Raw genomic sequence first — 18,209 nt, forward strand, 5'->3', positions numbered from 1 at the left:
CCTGCATGTGCTGGGATCCACCTGGCATGCTCACCAGGAGGCAATGCTCTGCCCATCAGGGGCATTGCTCTGTTGCAACCAGAGCCATTCTAGCGCCTGAGGCGGAGGCTATGGAGCCATCCTCAGCGCCTGGGCCAACTTTTCTCCAATGGAGCCTTGGCTGTGGGAGGGGAAAAAAGAGATAGAGAGGAAGGAGAGAGGGAAGGGTGGAGAAACAGATGGGCGCTTTTACTGTGTGCCGTGGCTGGGAATCGAACCCAGGCCTTCCACATGCCGGGCTGACACTCTACCACTTGAGCCAATCAGCCAGGGCCTCATTCATAATTTTATTAAAACCTCCAGTTCCCTGACACCCCTACTTTCTCCCTTCAGTTTCACTTTAGACTCTTTCCTTATCTTACAGTCTTTGATCAACCATCTCAGTAATTTGTTAATAATCTATATTCTCTTATTCCGTTGTGGGATCTCTACATGGCACCCAGATATCAAAACCCCAATCCTAGATGAACCCAACCCACTATCCTAGCATGTTCTATGGTAGCAAAGTACTAATACAGAAAAATCACAGTCAGACAGAATTGGTTCCACTATAAATTATCTCCACAAACCTCCACTGAACCCTCAAAACTGTACAACAAATTTATTGTTTCTATAATTTCTTCGATGACTTTCTTAAATTTTCGTCTAAGCCCTCAGTTCACCCACTCTCTGCTCACTCAGCTCACTTGTCTCAGACTGCACAGGGAAACTAGAAACTTCCTGTTGCCAAAGATCGATGGGCATCAGTAGCAGCCTCTTCACCTTCCATCCTATTACAAATAGTTGTCTTCCCTTCTGTCTCAAGTGAATTCCTCCACCTGCGCTTTGGATCCCAACCTCCACCATCTTCTCAGGACCCTTTTCCAATCATTCCTTATCAAGGTCTCCCATTCCTTCCATATTACTGGGTGTTTTCAAGGAACATTTAACTTGCTGAAGTGTCTCCTATCTTTTCAGATTTTTCAAATAAATCAGTACCAAGAGATTTTAGATATAAATGACAGATAAAATTAAACTCTGAAAGATATTTTCATGATCACACCATGGGGAATGATTTCTTAACAGGACATAAAGAGAAAAACTCTTAGCAAAATAGTTTGGCCAATTAGACTGCATTATTTTTTACATTAAAATGAAGTACTACTGTTAATCATGGCCACTCTTACCACAGGAGTAAAAAGACAAGTCACATGGGAGACTCACAGCAATCTTAATCCCACAAGGATTCATCCAGTACAAATAACAAACAAAACTATGGAATATAAGTCATTAGAAAAATCAGCAAGAGACATGAAGAAGCACTTCTGAAAAAGGATATTTAGCCTGAACAGGTGGTGGCACAGTGGATAGAGGATCGAACTGGGATGTGGAGGATCCAGGTTCGAGACCCCAAGGTTGCCAGCTTGAGCACGGGCTCATCTGGTTTGAGTAAGGTTTACCAGCTTGAGCCCAAGGTCGATGACTCGAGCAAGGGGTCACTCAGTCTGCTGTAGCCGCCCCGGTCAAGGCACATATGAGAAAACAATCAATGAACTACTAAGGAGCTACAATGAAGAACTGATGTTTCTCATCTCTCTCCCTTCCCGTCTGTCTGTCCCTATCTGTCCCTCTCTCTGACTCTCTGTCTCTGCGCCCCCCCCAAAAAAGAGGATATTCAAGTGATCAATAAATATAAGCAGTGGCTCAACCTCATTTGTTATAATCAAGGAAATGCTAATTAAAAACCACAATGACAAAACTAAGTATTGGGAGGATGTGAAGCAAATGGGTTGCTTAATCACCACTGGTAAATATAAATTAGTACAACTACTTTGAAAAACAGTTTGACAACATATCAAACTGAAGATACCACACCCTTTGACCAAGCAGTTCCACTCCAGGTACACACATACTCATTAGAAGTATAAGCACACACATATACACTGAGACAATCAATCCAAATGTCCAACAGAATGGACAAACACAGTGCTATATTGATACAATGGAATACTATTCAGAACAAAAAGAGGAAGGAACTACTACCATACACTATAACATAGATGAATCTCACAGACATAATGAGCAAAATAAGACAGGCACAAGACTATATATTGAATAATTCTATCTATATGAAATGCAAACTCACTAACCAATTAGCAACATTCCATGTCTTATCCTAGGTATTGGTTATATAGGACATTAGATTTATAAAAATTCTATTGACTGACCTATACTTTTGTGTTATTTACCTTGATATATTTGCACGACAAATAAGGTTTGGTTTTTTTTTTTGTTTTTTTGGGGTTTTTTTTTTGTATTTTTCTGAAGCTGGAAACGGGGAGAGACAGTCAGACAGACTCCCGCATGCGCCCGACCGGGATCCACCCGGCACGACCACCAGGGGCGAAGCTCTGCCCTTCCGGGGGGTCTCTCTGTCGCGACCAGAGCCACTCCAGCACCTGGGGCAGAGGCCAAGTAGCCATCCCCAGCGCCCGGGCCATCTCTGCTCCAATGCAGCTTCGGCTGCGGGAGGGGAAGAGAGAGACAGAGAGGAAGGAGAGGGGGAGGGGTGGAGAAGCAGATGGGCACCTCTCCTGTGTGCCCTGGCCGGGAATCAAACCCGGGACCCCTGCACGCCAGGCCGACGCTCTACCACTGAGCCAATTGGCCAGGGCTAACAAATAAGGTTTTTAAAAATCGTAAGTTAAGGCCCTGGCTGGTTCAGTGGTAGAGCGTCGGCCTGGCTTGCAGGAATCCCGGGTTCCCGGGGACTCCTGTGTGGATTGAGGAATGGAGGGGGTCTTTACTGGTGCTCCACCATAAAATTCCAGACTGATATGTTTCTGGGAGAGGTAGAAAGTGCAGTTAGAGCAGGTATTACATCTAATTTGGTATCTAGGGCTTTTAGTGCTGATGATGCCATTTTGGGATTGTTTTTTTTTTTTTTTACGTAATTTATTTATTTTTTATTTTTTTTAATTTCTTTTCTTTTTTTTTTTGTATTTTTCTGAAGCTGGAAACGGGGAGAGACAGTCAGACAGACTCCCGCATGCGCCCGACCGGGATCCACCCGGCACGCCCACCAGGGGGCAATGCTCTGCTCTGCCGAGACCAGAGCCACTCCAGCGCCTGGGGCAGAGGCCAAGGAGCCATCCCCAGCGCCCGGGCCATCTTTGCTCCAATGGAGCCTTGGCTGCGGGAGGGGAAGAGAGAGACAGAGAGGAAGGAGGGGGCGGGGGTGGAGAAGCAAATGGACGCTTCTCCTATGTGCCCTGGCCGGGAATCGAACCCAGGTCCCCCGCACGCCAGGCTGACGCTCTACCGCTGAGCCAACCGGCCAGGGCGGGATTGTTTTTTTTTTAACAGCAGCTAGGAGGTTGTGACTATAGCAAAAAGTGACTTGGGAGGAGTGTTAGGAACCGAAACCATCCTGAAATGTATTTTGGGTGAATGGGAGAAGAAAAATAGATGACATTTATAAACAATTCTATCAAGGAATTTAGTTTCTAGAAGGACAGGACAGTGATGAAGTAAAATAAAGTGAGAGGAGTAGTAGTGCTTTAACTCACGATTTTTTGTTTTATTTATTTTATTTATTTATTTATTTGTATTTTTCTTTTTTTTTTTTTTTTTTTTTTTTTTTTTTTTTTTTTTTTTTTTTTTTTCATTTTTCTGAAGCTGGAAACGGGGAGAGACAGTCAGACAGACTCCCGCATGCGCCCGACCGGGATCCACCCGGCACGCCCACCATGGGGCGACGCTCTGCCCACCAGGGGGCGATGCTCTGCCCATCCTGGGCGTCGCCATATTGCGACCAGAGCCACTCTAGCGCCTGGGGCAGAGGCCACAGAGCCATCCCCAGCGCCCGGGCCATCTTTGCTCCAATGGAGCCTTGGCTGCGGGAGGGGAAGAGAGAGACAGAGAGGAAAGTGCGGCGGAGGGGTGGAGAAGCAAATGGGCGCTTCTCCTGTGTGCCCTGGCCGGGAATCGAACCCGGGTCCTCCGCACGCTAGGCCGACGCTCTACCGCTGAGCCAACCGGCCAGGGCACTATTTGTATTTTTCTTAAGTTGGAAATGGGGAGGCAGTCAGACAGACTCCTGCATGCACCCGACCGGGATCCACCTGGCATGTCCACCAGGGGGCAATGCTCTGCCCATCTGGGCCGTTGCTCTGTTGCATCCAGAGCCATTCTAGGGCCTGAGGCAGAGGCCACAGAGCCATCCTCAGCGCCCAGGCCATCCGCAGGATCCCGGTCGGGTGCATGCAGGAGTCTGTCTGCCTCCCCATTTCCAACTTTGGAAAAATACAAAAAAAAAAAACAACAAAAAAAAACTTCCTTAACCCTTTTCTCCATAAAAAAAGAAAGATATCCCAGGCCAAAAATAGTCCTTTCTTTTCTTTGTGAATAATTCCTTTGACCCACCCTTTCTCTTATAAAAACCTTCCATTTTGTACAAGCCCTTGGAATATCCCTGTGGTTGCTGGTAGGGATGCTGCTCAATTCCTGAATCACTTAATAAAGCAATTTACTTAGTTGAATTATTTAACATTGTTGAATCTCACACATGCGTTTCAAGCATGTCTTCTTTAGACTATTCAGCAGCTATAACCAGTGCTCACCATTTTCTCCTTAAAATAACTCCCCTTTGTTTCCCCCGGCATAAACTTCTGGTTTTCCTTATAACTCTCTAAGTCACTCCTTCACCACTTCCTCTGATGGCTTCTCCTTGTCTAACTTGTCATTAAATATTGGAGTTACTGCCTGACCAGGCAGTGGTGCAGTGGATAGAGCGTCGGACTGGGATGTGGAAGACCCAGGTTCGAGACCCCAAGGTTGTCAGCTCGAACGCGGGCTCATCTGGTTTGAGCAAGGCTCACCAGCTTGAGCCCAAAGTTGCTGGCTCGAGTAAGGGGTCACTCGGTCTGCTGTAGCCCCCCAGTCAAGGCACATATGAGAAATCAATCAATGAACAACTAAGAAACCGCAACAAAGAATTAATGTTTCTCATCTCTCTCCCTTCCTGTCTGTCCCTATCTGTCCCTCTCTCTGACTTTCCCTGTCTCTGCCTCAAAAAATAAAATAATAGAAAAAATTTTAAAATATATATTGGAGCCAGTGACCCCTTGCTCAAGCCAGCAACCCCACATTCAAGCCAATGACTCTGCACTCAGTCGGATAAGCCTGCACTCAAGCTGTGGTAAGGTACCAAAAAGTTGCAAAATTAATATTGATATTTTAGGAAGAAAGGTCAGGCTTTCTGTCCTGTCCTTTCCTTGGGGAGGGGAGGAAAAAGAATTTAGAAGCTTCTTGACTTACAAAGACAATGAAACTTCTTTTCTCTTTCAATAAAAGACAGAATTTACATAACACCCTACATTGATTTTGGCTCTTCCTCCCTTCCTGGAATCCTGACAGTAACCTACCTCCAGGAAAAGGAGGGGAGATAGACACTAAAAGATTTGTAAATGTCTTTGATTGTATTACCTTAAAAGTTTTAATGTTTCTATGGATCCCCTAAACAAATGTTATAAGCTTTTTAATATCATGGCCTGACCAGGCAGTGGTGCAGTGGATAGAATATCGGATTGGGATGCAGAGGACCCAGGTTCAAGAACCCAAGGTCAACAGCTTGAGTGCAGGCTCATCTGGTTTGAGCAAGGCTCACCAGCTTGAGCCCAAGGTCACTGTCTTGAGCAAGGAGTCATTTGGTCTGTTGCAGCCCCCCATCAAGGCACATTTGAGAAATCAATCAATGAACAACTAAGGAACCGCAACAAAGAATTGATGTTTCTCATCTCTCTCCCTTCCCTATCCCTCTCTCTGATTCTGTCTCTGCCACACACACAAAAAAAAAGTCATGATGTCATGCTCCCCCTGTTGGGCAGATAAAATATATTATGCTCACTTTGTTAAAGGTGGCGCTGCCCACATGGAAACTGTAATCCAGGTGATATTAATGTGTGTTGGGGGCAGGCTGTGGGCAGGCAGGATCCTTGTAGCCTGGGGCTTGGTTTTACAACTAAGCCTTTCTCACCCTTTTTTTTTTTTTTTTTTTTTCCATTTTTCTGAAGCTGGAAACAGGGAGGCAGTCAGACAGACTCCCACATGCACCCGACTGGGATCCACCCGGCACGCCCACCAGAGGGCAATACTCTCCCCTCTGGGGCAGTGCTCTGTTGCATCCAGAGCCATCCTAGCACCTGAGGCAGAGGCCACAGAGCCATCCTCAGCGCCCGGGTCAGCTTTGCTCCAATGGAGCCTTGGCTGTGGGAGGGGAAGAAAGAGACAGAGAGGAAGGAGAGGGGGAGGGGTGGAGAAGCAGATGGGCGCTATTCCTGTGTGCTGTGGCCGGGAATCGAACCTGGAACTCCTGCATGCCAGGCCGATGCTCTACCACTGAGCCAACCGGCCAGGGCCTTTCCCACCCTTTTTGATGTGGGGTGGTACAATCCAATTATGCCTCAGATAAGTGATTTTATATCAGAGACTTCCTTATTTTGTATATTGGATTAAAGGTTTTGATTTCTACACTATAAAATGAGGGCAGAACGGGAGCTTGCTCTCTCTTGGTTCCTGAGATTAATGTTAGAGGAGAGAGCAGAGGAGAGCAGAGAAAGGCCACATGGAGGAGGCCAGGAGAAGCAGCCAAGATGGTGGAGTGTTGAGTGAGAAGCCAGTTGTGTAGGGAGAAGGAAGGAGATGGGGAACAGAGGTGAATAAGTCTGGTGAGCTAGAAACCTTTGATTCTAGGAAACTCGGATATGTCAGTAGCTTTGTGAGCACTGAATGTGAGTGGGTTTTGGAGTCCAGTGTGTGTTTTTACTTGCCCACCAGGTGCAAGCTAGGATTAAAGATGATTGCCCACCAGTTTTTGGCTCCGTTGTTTCTTTGCCAACTGTCCAAATCCAATGCGAACCTGCATGGGCCGGACTGCTGTGATAGTGGCCGTGGCTTCTGGCTTTACAGTATATAAAACCAGTAACCAGCCTCTGAAATGTATTTGGCGTGCATGATTTGGGTCTGCAATGCCCCGTGTTAGTCAAATGCAGCCGGCATATTAAGAAATCTCCTTTTAATAAAACCCTTCAAAATTCATCTGGACTTGGTGTCTCTACGTAAATCCACAGAAGTTGAGGTACGGTACTGTAAAGCCAGTATCCACGGCCACTATCACAGCAGCCCGGCCCATGCAGGTTCACATTGGATTCGGACAGTCGGTAAAGAAACAACAGAGCCAAGAACTGATGGGCTGTCATCTTTAATTCTAGCTTGCACCCGGCAGGCAAGTAAAAACACACACTGGGCTCCAAAACCCACTCACATTCAGTGCTCACAAAGCTACTGACTTATCCGAGTTTCCTAGAATCAAAGGTTTCTAGCTCACCAGACTTACTCACCTCTGTTCCCCATCTCCTTCCTTCTCCCTGCACAAACTCTGCACAGACTGGCTTTCACTTAGCACTCTGCCATCTTGGCTGCTTCTCCTGGCCACATGGCCTCTTTCTTCTCTCCTCTCTGCTCTCTCCTTGATTGATAATCTCAGGAACCAAGAGTGCAAGCTCCCGTTCTGCCCCCACTTTATAGTGTAGATTCGAAACCTTTAATCCAATATACAAAATAGGGAAGTCTCTAATACAAAGTCACTTCTCTGAGGCATGATGAGATTGTACCACTCCACATCAAAAAGGGTGGGAAAGGCTTAATCCCAAAACCAAGCCCCAGGCTACAACGATCCTGCCTGCCCACAGCCCACAGAGACACACATTAATATTACCTGGGCAACGGCTTCCTAGTGGGCAGCGCCATCTTTAACAAAGTGAGCATAATATACTTGATCTGCCCAACAGGTACTTTACAACAAAGCCAGTGATCTTGGGGTTTCAAACCTAGGACTTCAGCGTCCCAGATCAACACTCTATCCACTGCACCACCACCAGTCAGGCGACAAAGGTCAATCTTGACCTAACTGGTCCTGCCTATTGTAGTGGGGAAAAGGACTAAGACTGTGAGGCACTTGTGGGACATTTAAGTGAAGATGTCTGGGAGGTAACTGAAATGGGGACCCAGGACCAGAGCAAACGGCACCGTGAAGTAGCTATTATCTGTGTATACCTCACACATTTCCCACTCGTTGCCTCCCTCCCACTTTTCTGGTAACTGCAGTGCTCTTACTCCCCACCAGTCAAGCACAGAGATAAGCATGTAACCAGCTGAACCAATTTTGTAGAGGAAAAAGGGGCCACATTCTGAACCTGACAAGCTCAGGGGAGGCCTGCAAGGTGGCCTCACAAATTCAGAGCTAAAGTAATCACCCAGGATGGTTTAAAATGAAAACTTTCTAACTATAAGCAGTTCAGAGAGGGTAGGCATGTCCTAGGGTAGCATTTCTCTCTAGCAAAGGTCCACACTTACCTTAATTGAGCCTGTCTGTTGTCTTTTTGCATCTACAAAACATACTTGATAACATACCTTTAAAATGTAAGAGTAATCTACTCCAGCCCCCTCAAGGCACAACCAACCCCAGATCAGAAACCACAAATCCCCGCCCCTCATTGTTATTATCATTTTAGTTGTTAACTGGTAACTATCCTATGCCTGCATATATAAGTATGTATCTATATTCCTTTTATTTTTTATCCAGTTTCAGAGCTTTCCTCATCTATGCCTTCTCCCACCTCCCTAATCTATCACCAGTGGATTTCATGTAGCCCCCTTACATCTTCCCCTTTGACTCTGATGTATGAAGTAAGTGGTGAAACTGCCATTTTTCGAAGCATTTTCTCAATCCATTGAGATTTTTCTTCCTGTAATTGTCAACTGTTTGGCTCAAATAAACTCATAAAAATTCTTACAGGTTTGGATGTTTCTTACATTGACAACATCCTTGGCTACTGCAAGTATTCCAGCAACCAGAAGGTGATCCATACTGAGCATTTTGGATTCCCTAATACATTTTCCTCCTTGACCATACTGTATGAAGATAAAGGTATGAATAGAGAGTTTGAGCAATCACTGCTCCAACCTCATTAAAAGCCAAAAGAGAAGAAAGCATTCAGGGAGAAGTGACTAATGGAAGACTAGAAGTTTCAAGCCACTATCCCTCCCATTGTGGATGAAAAAAAGGGGCTCAATGGAAAGTAAGCTAACAGGTTGTTGATCTGATCATAAATTCCTAAATGGGCAGGTCATAGTCACACCCCTGGCATCCAACTTTTTTAGTAAGAGGCTTATCTTTGCCTTAAGCAAGCCCAGTCTATTGTTTCTGTGCATCTATACTTGAAATGCCTCTTTTCAGACCCATCCTTCTAAAAAAGGAACTGCCCTCATGAGAACACATAATCACTTTTTTTTCCTTCTTTTCCAAGTGAGAGGAGGGAAGATAGAAAGACAGACTACCACATGCGCCCTGATGGATCCACCAGGCAACCCCCACTCCGGGCTGACACTCTGCCCATCTGGAGCCATGCCCACAACTTGAGCATCTGTGGCAGAGGCTCCACTGAGCCATCCTCAGCGCCCAGGGCCGATGCACTCAAATCGATCAAGCCTTGTCTGCAGGAAGAGAAGAAAGAGAAAGAGAGAAGGGAGGGGGAGGGGTAGAGAGAGATGATCGCTTCTCCAGTGTGGAATCAAACCGGAAATATCCACACGCCAGGCTGATGCTCTACCACTGAGCAAACCAGCAAGGGCCCCATAATTACTTTAACTATCCTATAATTCAATCCCTGCCTTCTTTGTTCTCACCTTCATGTCATCTCTTCCTCAATTTCAGTTACAGCATTAAAGAAGCTGTAAAACTCATTCTCTGGAGCATTTGAGATCTTGCTCCCTGGCATATACCGTCAGTTTATCTCAAATAAACTAATAAAAATTCTCTACAGGTTTGGATGTTTCTTATATTGACACAAGCTATGTGAGTAGGTTAAAAAAAATAATTCCTCTATGAAAACAGTGTGGCACTTCCTCAAAAAATTAAAACAGAATTAACATATGGTCCAACAACACCACTTATAAATATATACTCAAAAAGAATTGAAAGCAGGCACTCAAAGAGATAGCTATATACTCATGTTAATAACAGCACTATTCACAAAGCCAAAAATGGACACAGCCCAAATGACCATCAAGGGATGAACAGACAGACAAAATGTGGTATACACATACAAAGGAATATTATACAGCCTTAAAAAGAAAAAAATTCCTACACAGTCTACAACAGGGGTCTCAAACTCAACTCAGCATGTGGGCCGCAGAGCAAGATCACAGCCGTTCGGCGGGCCACACTAGGTCTACAAAAGGCAACTGTTACGCAACACTTTTCTCACTGCAGTTGAAAACAAAAAAAAATCAGTACAACAAGCACAATCGTACATGCAGTTTACTCAGAGTCACAAAACGACCAGAAACTGTAGTTCGCATCACAACTGCTGTTAACTAAGCTAATATCTAGCTAGGATGCTAGAGAAATGAAAAATACAAGTAGGCCCCTAGGCTTACTTAATTTTATCCAAAATATTTTGAACTTCGTGGATTAGTCTGCGGGCCGCACAAAATTGTTCGGCAGGCCGCATGCGGCCCGCGAGTTTGAGACTCCTGGTCTACAACATGAATGAGCCTGAGGACATTATGCTAAGTGAAATGAGCCCTTCACATAGAGACAAATACCATATGATACCACTTATGAGGTACCTTGAGTAGTCAAATTTATAAAGTACCGTACTTCCCCATGTATAAGACAATCCCATGTACAAGACGCACCTTAATTTGGAGGCCCGATATTTGAAAAAAAATGTATTATGTAAAGTTATTGAGCTAAAGTTTTATTCATCATAAAATTCACACAACTTGGCCCTGGCCGGTTGGCTCAGCGGTAGAGCATCGGCCTGGCGTGCAGGAGTCCCGGGTTCGATTCCCAGCCAGGGCACACAGGAGAAGCGCCCATCTGCTTCTCCACCCCTCACCCTCTCCTTCCTCTCTGTCTTTCTCTTCCCCTCCTGCAGCCAAGGCTCCATTGGAGCAAAGATGGCCCGGGCGCTGGGGATGGCTCTGTGGCCTCTGCCTCAGGTGCTAGAATGGCTCTGGATGCAACAGAGCGACGCCCCAGAGAGGCAGAGCATCGCCCCCTGGTGGGCATGCCGGGTGGATCCCGGTTGGGCGCATGCGGGAGTCTGTCTGACTGCCTCCCCGTTTCCAGCTTCGGAAAAATGAAAAAAAAAAAAAAAAATCACACAACTCCTCATCACTGTCAAAACTCCCATCCATTAGCTTGTCCTCATCTGTATATGATGATGAATCACTGTCTTCATATACTGCCTTGTCCTCAGTTCCATCTATGGCATTTGAAATGCCACAACCACTGTATAAGACGCACCCAGTATTTAGACCCCAAATTTTTCAAAAAAGGGTGCCTCTTAAACGTGGGGAAATATGGTAGAACTGTGGTTGTCAGAGGCTAGAGGGAAGGAGAGAATGTGGAGTTGTTGTTTAAGGGGTACAGAATTCAGTTTTACAATATAAAGAGTTCTAGAGATTGATTGTATAGTAATGTAATGTACAGTAGACCCTCAAATAATAATAATTTCACCCAATGTCTTTTCATTACAATGTTAACGAGATACTTTAGGAACTTAACTCTTGTTTATATCAATCAGCCTATAAAACTGGTTTCATTACACTACATTTCACCACTGTGCCAAGATGTTGTCAAGTGAGGACTTATTGTACTTTTTTTTTTTTTTCATTTTTCTGAAGCTGGAAACAGGGAGAGACAGTCAGACAGACTCCCGCATGCGCCCGACCGGGATCCACCCGGTACGCCCACCATGGGGCGACGCTCTGCCCACCAGGGGGTGATGCTCTGCCCATCCTAGGGGTCGCCATATTGCGACCAGAGCCACTCTAGCGCCTGGGGCAGAGGCCAAGGAGCCATCCCCAGCGCCCGGGCCATCTTTGCTCCAATGGAGCCTTGGCTGCGGGAGGGGAAGAGAGAGACAGAGAGGAAAAAGCGGCGGAGGGGTGGAGAAGCAAATGGGCGCTTCTCCTGTGTGCCCTGGCCGGGAATCGAACCCAGGTCCTCCGCACGCTAGGCCGACGCTCTACCGCTGAGCCAACCAGCCAGGGCGGACTTATTGTACTTAAGACTACTCAACTGTACACTTAAAAATGGTTAAGATGGCCCTGGCCAGTTGGCTCAGTGGTAGAGCGTCGGCCCAGCGTGTGGAAGTCCAGGGTTCAATTCCCGGCCAGGGCACACAGGAGAAGCACCCATCTGCTTCTCCACTCTTCCTCCTCTTCTTTCTCTTTGTCTCTCTATTCCCCTCCTGCAGCCAAGGCTCCACAAAATTGGCCCAGGCGCTGAGGACAGCTTCATGGCCTCGGCCTCAAGTGCTAGAATGGCTCCAAGTGGCCACAACAGAGCAACGCCCCAAATGGGCAGAGCATCGCCCTCTGGTGAGCATGCCTGGTGGATCCCAGTCGGGCACATGCGGGAGTCTGTCTGCCTCTCTGCTTCTAACTTCAGAAAAATACAAAAAAAAAATGGTTAAAATGATAAACTTTATGTGCATTTCACCACAAATTTTAAAACTGTTTGTAATCACTTAAACCAATCACTTGCAACTAAAAAAATTTCCATTGAATATAAAAACTGATACCTAAGTATAGTAGTAAACTTAATATTAGAATTGGCCTAATCAAGAAAGGCTAGGGCGCCTGACCTATGGTAGCGCAGTTGATAAACTGCGGCTCGCAAGCCACACGTGGCTCTTTGGCCTCTTGAGTGTGGCTCTTCCACAAAATACCATGTGCGGGCACTACCTTGATAAGGAATGTATCAACCTATATAGTTTAAGTTTAAAAAATTTGGCTCTCAAAAAAAAATTTCAAGCGTTGTACTGTTGATATTTGGCTCTGTTGACCAATGAGTTTGCCGACCACTGACCTAGAACACTGAGGTCACCAATTTGAAACCCCATCCTTGCCTGGTCAAGGCCCATATGGGAGTTGATGCTTCCTGTTCCTCTCTCCCTTTTCTCTCTCCCCTCTCTAAAATGAATAAAATTAAAATCTAAAACAAAACAAAACAAAACAAAACAAAAAAACCCAACTCATTTTTAAAAAAAGAAAGGCTAGAGCAGGGGTCCCCGAACTTTTTACACAGGGGGCCAGTTCACTGTCCCTCAGACCATTGGAGGGCCGGACTATAAAAAAAAAAACTATGAACAAATCCCTATGCACACTGCACGTATCTTATTTTAAAGTAAAATAACAAAACGGGAACAAATACAATATTTAAAATAAAAAACAAGTAAATTTAAATCAACAAACTGACCAGTATTTCCATGGGAACTAGGCTCCTCTCACTGACCACCAATGAAAGAGGTGCCCCTTCCGGAAGTGCGGCGGGGGGCAGATAAATGGCCTCAGGGGGCTGCACGTGGCCCGCGGGCCATAGTTTGGGGACCCCTGGGCGAGAGTATGCTGAGAATTAATTTCCCCTCACAGACTAGAGAGTGGGCATTTCTTGTCCTGCTGTAGCAACCTGTTGTGTATTGGAACTCAAACTATAGGCACACCATTAGAAATCCGATAGAAAAAAATGAGGATAAAGGTCCTGGCCAGTGGCTCAGTGGATAGAGTGTTGGCCCTGCATATGGACATCCCAGGTTCAATTCCCAGTCAGGGCACACAGGAGAAGCGACCATCTGCTTCTTCCCCTGATCCCTTCTCTCCTTCTTCCCCTCCTGCAGCCAGTGGCACAGTTGATTCCAGCATGGCCATGGGTGCTGAGGATAGCTTGGTTGGTCCCAGCCTCAAATGCTAAAAATAGCTCGGTACTCCAGCATCAGCCCCAGACAAGGTTGCTGGGTAGATCCCGGTCAGGGTGCATGCTGAGTCTGCCTCACTATCTCCCCTCTTCTAACCTAAAAAATGAAAAAAAGTGAGGTTACTAAACTGCTTTGTCTCCTTTTTCAGCATGGTACCTTAAGAGAAACAAATTTAGGCATAACAGCCTAACTAAGAGAGAAACAGAACATGTTCATGATACAGTAATCTCTACCTAACACAGCCACAATTAGGACATTGATTAGAAATGGAGACACTTGGACCCAGCCCTGGACCCTCCCCCTCCAACCCTGATAAACAATATCAAACTGGCCACAGCTTGGAGACAAGGGGCCAAAGAGGCAGCACTTGACAATTTCAAGCAGAAAAGCAGAGCTCCCAGGACTATGGAAAGAAACAGAGAGCAATCACCAGAGCAGAGTACAATTCAAACACTGTATGGGAGTCATTAATAAAGAAGGAAAAGGAAGGATATGCTATTAAACAAGGAAATTTGAGTCACAGAAATAAAGTTAAAAATATAATAAGCCTTCAAAAAAAAAGTACAGTAGGAAATGTTTATATATCATAATTACCCCTACAAATGAATGTTTTATTCCCCATAAAAAGGGCCCAACAAGTTGTCAATATTTGAATGAATCAAATGATAAAGAATCCAAAATTCAATGGAAACCAATTTGCAGAAACGACCCTCTTTCATCCCGGGCATTACCTTTAAGAGGAAAGTATGACATTACACTTGAAACTCTAGAGGAGACAATGACTCAAGAGTATTATACCAATCAAGGCCCAACCAGAAAATTAAAACTCAGTGTATCTATAACTGGGAATTTAATATAGACAACTGGTTAGCTGAGAAGCCAAAAAAAGGAACTGTGAGGCCACCTGGATTAGAAACAGCAGGAAGTCATTACTACCCCCAGGAGGAGTGCAGAGTGCTGCGGTCACCTGGCAGAAACTGGACTGCCAACGGAGCTGCCCAGGGGAACCTAGGACCACAGAAGAAACGCAGCTGCTGACAGTGAGGAGGAGAGGGAACAATATTCCTCCCTCTCTCCCATCCTCCCACTCAGTTTCTACCCAGTGTTCCCAAAGTCAGCCAGAAGATGACAGACACGGCGGCCTGGGAAACAGACAAGGAGCAGCCCCTCGTACTTGGACTAAAAGTTCAAGGCTAGGCACTCCGTGTACAATTATTTTCAGACTTGTACAATACGCTATTAGTTCAAGTGAAATTTCTCTATGGTTATGCTACTTTTTAAATGAAAAATAAAGTTATTTTGAAAACTAAAAAGTTACTGAAAAAGAAATTAATCTGACTCAAGAAAGAGTTCTTTGTTTGGAATCAGGTCAACCTCAAACAAACATTTAATTCACATGTCCCAAAAAGTTAAAACCATACCATTTAAATCTGCATTTTCAAATCTGACCCAGACTATTTTCTCCTTTTCTTCTGTTAGAGGCGTTCCACTGTAAGCCTGCATAGTAAACAGAAACGTTTGAATAAAAATATTTTACAGCTCTGATATTACTGATGTTCAAAACAAAGAGTAACTTAAATAAAGCCAACCCTTTCCTTCTACAATTATACCAATCCTACATCTTGGAACCTGCATATTTTGTAATATTTTTATTCCCAAAGAAAGTTATCCAAAAGTCTTATAATCTTGGTTCAAAAGGTGTTCGTAACCTACTAAGGAATTGTAGAAACCTAAAATATAATGATCATAGTCTATTAGGAAGCATCACTATAGTCAAAGGCACTCAAAAACCAAAATCCACCCCTATATTGGTCGACAAAAAAGAAGGCTTAAGAAGTAAATAAAACTACCACAGGTAACTGTTTAGTTCCCAGGTATTTATAATTAGGCAATTATACTCTACCCAGAATTTTCAAAAGTATTACTTTCTTACAGCATAGGAATATATTCAATAATATTTTAATAACTATGTATGGTGCCAGGGGGGAACTAGAATTATCAGAGGATCACTCTGTACATTATATAATTGTCTAACCAATAGGCTGTAAACCTGAAACTAATATAAATTATACTGAATGTCAACTGTAATTGAAAAATAAAATTTTTAGCCTAGCCATTGGTAGCACAGTAGACAGAGTGTTGACTTGGAACACTGAGGTCGTCAGTTCAAAGCCTAGGCTTGCCCGGTCAAGGCACATACAGCAAGCAACAAGTAAACAACGAACAACTAAAGTGAAGCAACTATGAGTTGACACTTCTCGTGCCCTCACCACCCCTTCGGTAAAATCAATAAAAATCTTTGAATAAATGTTTTTAAATTTTTTAATGTATTTCCTGAAATTACAAATACAATGATAGAATAGTATATGCATATTACCTCACTTTTCTAAATCATAAAGCAATTCAAGGCTTTATTTGCTTTTCTCTTCTAGGCTTAAAAATATAGCACAAAAACAAAAGAATAAATTCACTTGTTTGTAGTCACACAAAAAAAGGAGTATTGCTTTCTAATTGCCTCCAGTTGTACAGCATGGGTAAAGGCTTGTAGTGGAAAAAAAAGTATTATACTTTTTCAGTCTCTGATATGGTGGTTCTAGATTCAACCTATTAGTTAATTCCTACAAGCCTGCAAAACTGCCCTTAAGTCATAGGAAAATGCCAAGGGTACCCATCTCTCCATAGAGCAAGTACTTTTATTTTTAAAACATTATAGATTGTATGTACTTACAAGCATTTATATATCAACAAAAGAGCTGCAACATTTTCAATTATAAAGTTTCTCAGTTCAGAGAACTATTATTTCATCTATTCTAAGTCATATCAAAAGCATACAAAAACTACCATCCCATATATAATTTGTGATACACACTGCTTTAAATTTCCATGCCAATTTATTAGCCCTGGCTGGTTTGCTCAGTGGTAGAGCGTCGACCTGGCGTGCAGAAGTCCCGGGTTCGATTCCCGGCCAGGGCACACAGGAGAAGCGCCCATCTGCTTCTCCACCCCTCCCCCTCTCCTTCCTCTCTGTCTCTCTCTTCCCCTCCCGCAGCCAGGGCTCCATTGGAGCAGGGTTGGCCCGGGCGCTGAGGATGGCTCTGTGGCCTCTGCCTCAGGCACTGGAATGGCTCTGGTTGCAGCAGAGCGAAGCCCCAGGTGGGCAGAGTATTGCCCCCTGGTGGGCATGCTGGGTGGATCCTGGTCGGGTGCATGCAGGAGTCTGTCTGACTGCCTCCCTGTTTCCAACTTCAGAAAAGTACAAAAAATAAAATTAAAAAAAAAATTTAAACCCCTGTACTTAACATATAAAGTTAATGGCCATTAAAAGTACTATTAAAAGATAGTTATTTTAATAGACTTATTGTACACAAAAAATCCTTACGATTTCAATTGTCTTTTCTTTTTAAGTGAGAGATATATAGGTAGTTCATTTATTTGTAAGAAAAACATACACTATAACTAATCTTCAGTCATTTCATCCTTATCAAGTTTATCTTCTCATTCTTATCTTCTTCCTCTTTTTCCTAGGACAGGTCATATTCATCTCATCCTTGAAGACTCCTTTTTAAAAAATAAACTTTTTATTTTGGAGTAAGTTTTGACTGCTAAACACAGTACAGAAAGTTCTCATACACACCTCAGGTAGATTCCCCTAAATTGAACTACCTATTGTAACCAAATCTTACCTTACAATGGCACATTTGTCTAAACTATGAAACTAATTGATAGCATACTATTAATAAAGCCCCAGATTTTATTAGACTTCACTGCTTCTTCCACTAACGTCCTTTCTCTGCTCCAGGATCCAATCTAAGATAACACATTACCATTTAGGACTATTTCTTTTTTCCTATCTCAGGCTCTTCTTAAATCTAGTAAAGCAATAACATTTTTCAACATTTCCTTCAGTTTGGCAGACTTATTATAAGGCTGCTTATCACCTGCAGTATTATTCAACATTCTTTTAATTCCTTTGCAACATCTGACAATATTGTCCTTTGATTTTTAGCAATATACAGAATGAAACAAGGTTGAAAGAAGCCTTTCAGTGTACTGAGATTTCTGAACTTTACTTTCCTCCCCAGGGAGAAATGAGACTTTCACAGTAAATCTTGTATACATCTGCTATGCCTTCAAGTTTCCTCTCTGCTTCCCAGACATGATGTTCCTTACTAAGCATTTTTGAGAAAATGCCGTGAAGCTGACTGAAGCATCTGAGTGCTGCTTCTTCTGTGCCCTACTGCAGATTTGCACAAAGAAAGTTTACAACATTGTCATTTTGCCTCTCAACTTAATCATTTGCCCATGTTGAGATATTTTATTCTCAGTGAAGTCATAGACACTCAGTGCCCACCCAGCTTTCAC

At 44.0% G+C, this 18,209-nt stretch overlaps 1 protein-coding gene across 6 annotated transcripts in view; it reads right to left on the reverse strand.

The window, feature by feature from the left end:
- BCAS3 (BCAS3 microtubule associated cell migration factor) overlaps positions 1 to 18,209 on the reverse strand; it is a 614,901-nt gene that overhangs the window by 582,722 nt on the left and 13,970 nt on the right. For all 6 annotated transcript variants that reach the window (XM_066363166.1, XM_066363167.1, XM_066363164.1 and 3 more), the window contains exon 4: positions 15,269 to 15,344. In XM_066363166.1, the coding sequence (XP_066219263.1) occupies positions 15,269 to 15,344 (76 nt within the window). The remainder of the gene's footprint in view (positions 1 to 15,268; positions 15,345 to 18,209) is intronic.

This window comes from Saccopteryx leptura, chromosome 2 (genome assembly GCF_036850995.1).
Source record: "Saccopteryx leptura isolate mSacLep1 chromosome 2, mSacLep1_pri_phased_curated, whole genome shotgun sequence".
NCBI lineage: Eukaryota > Metazoa > Chordata > Mammalia > Chiroptera > Emballonuridae > Saccopteryx > Saccopteryx leptura.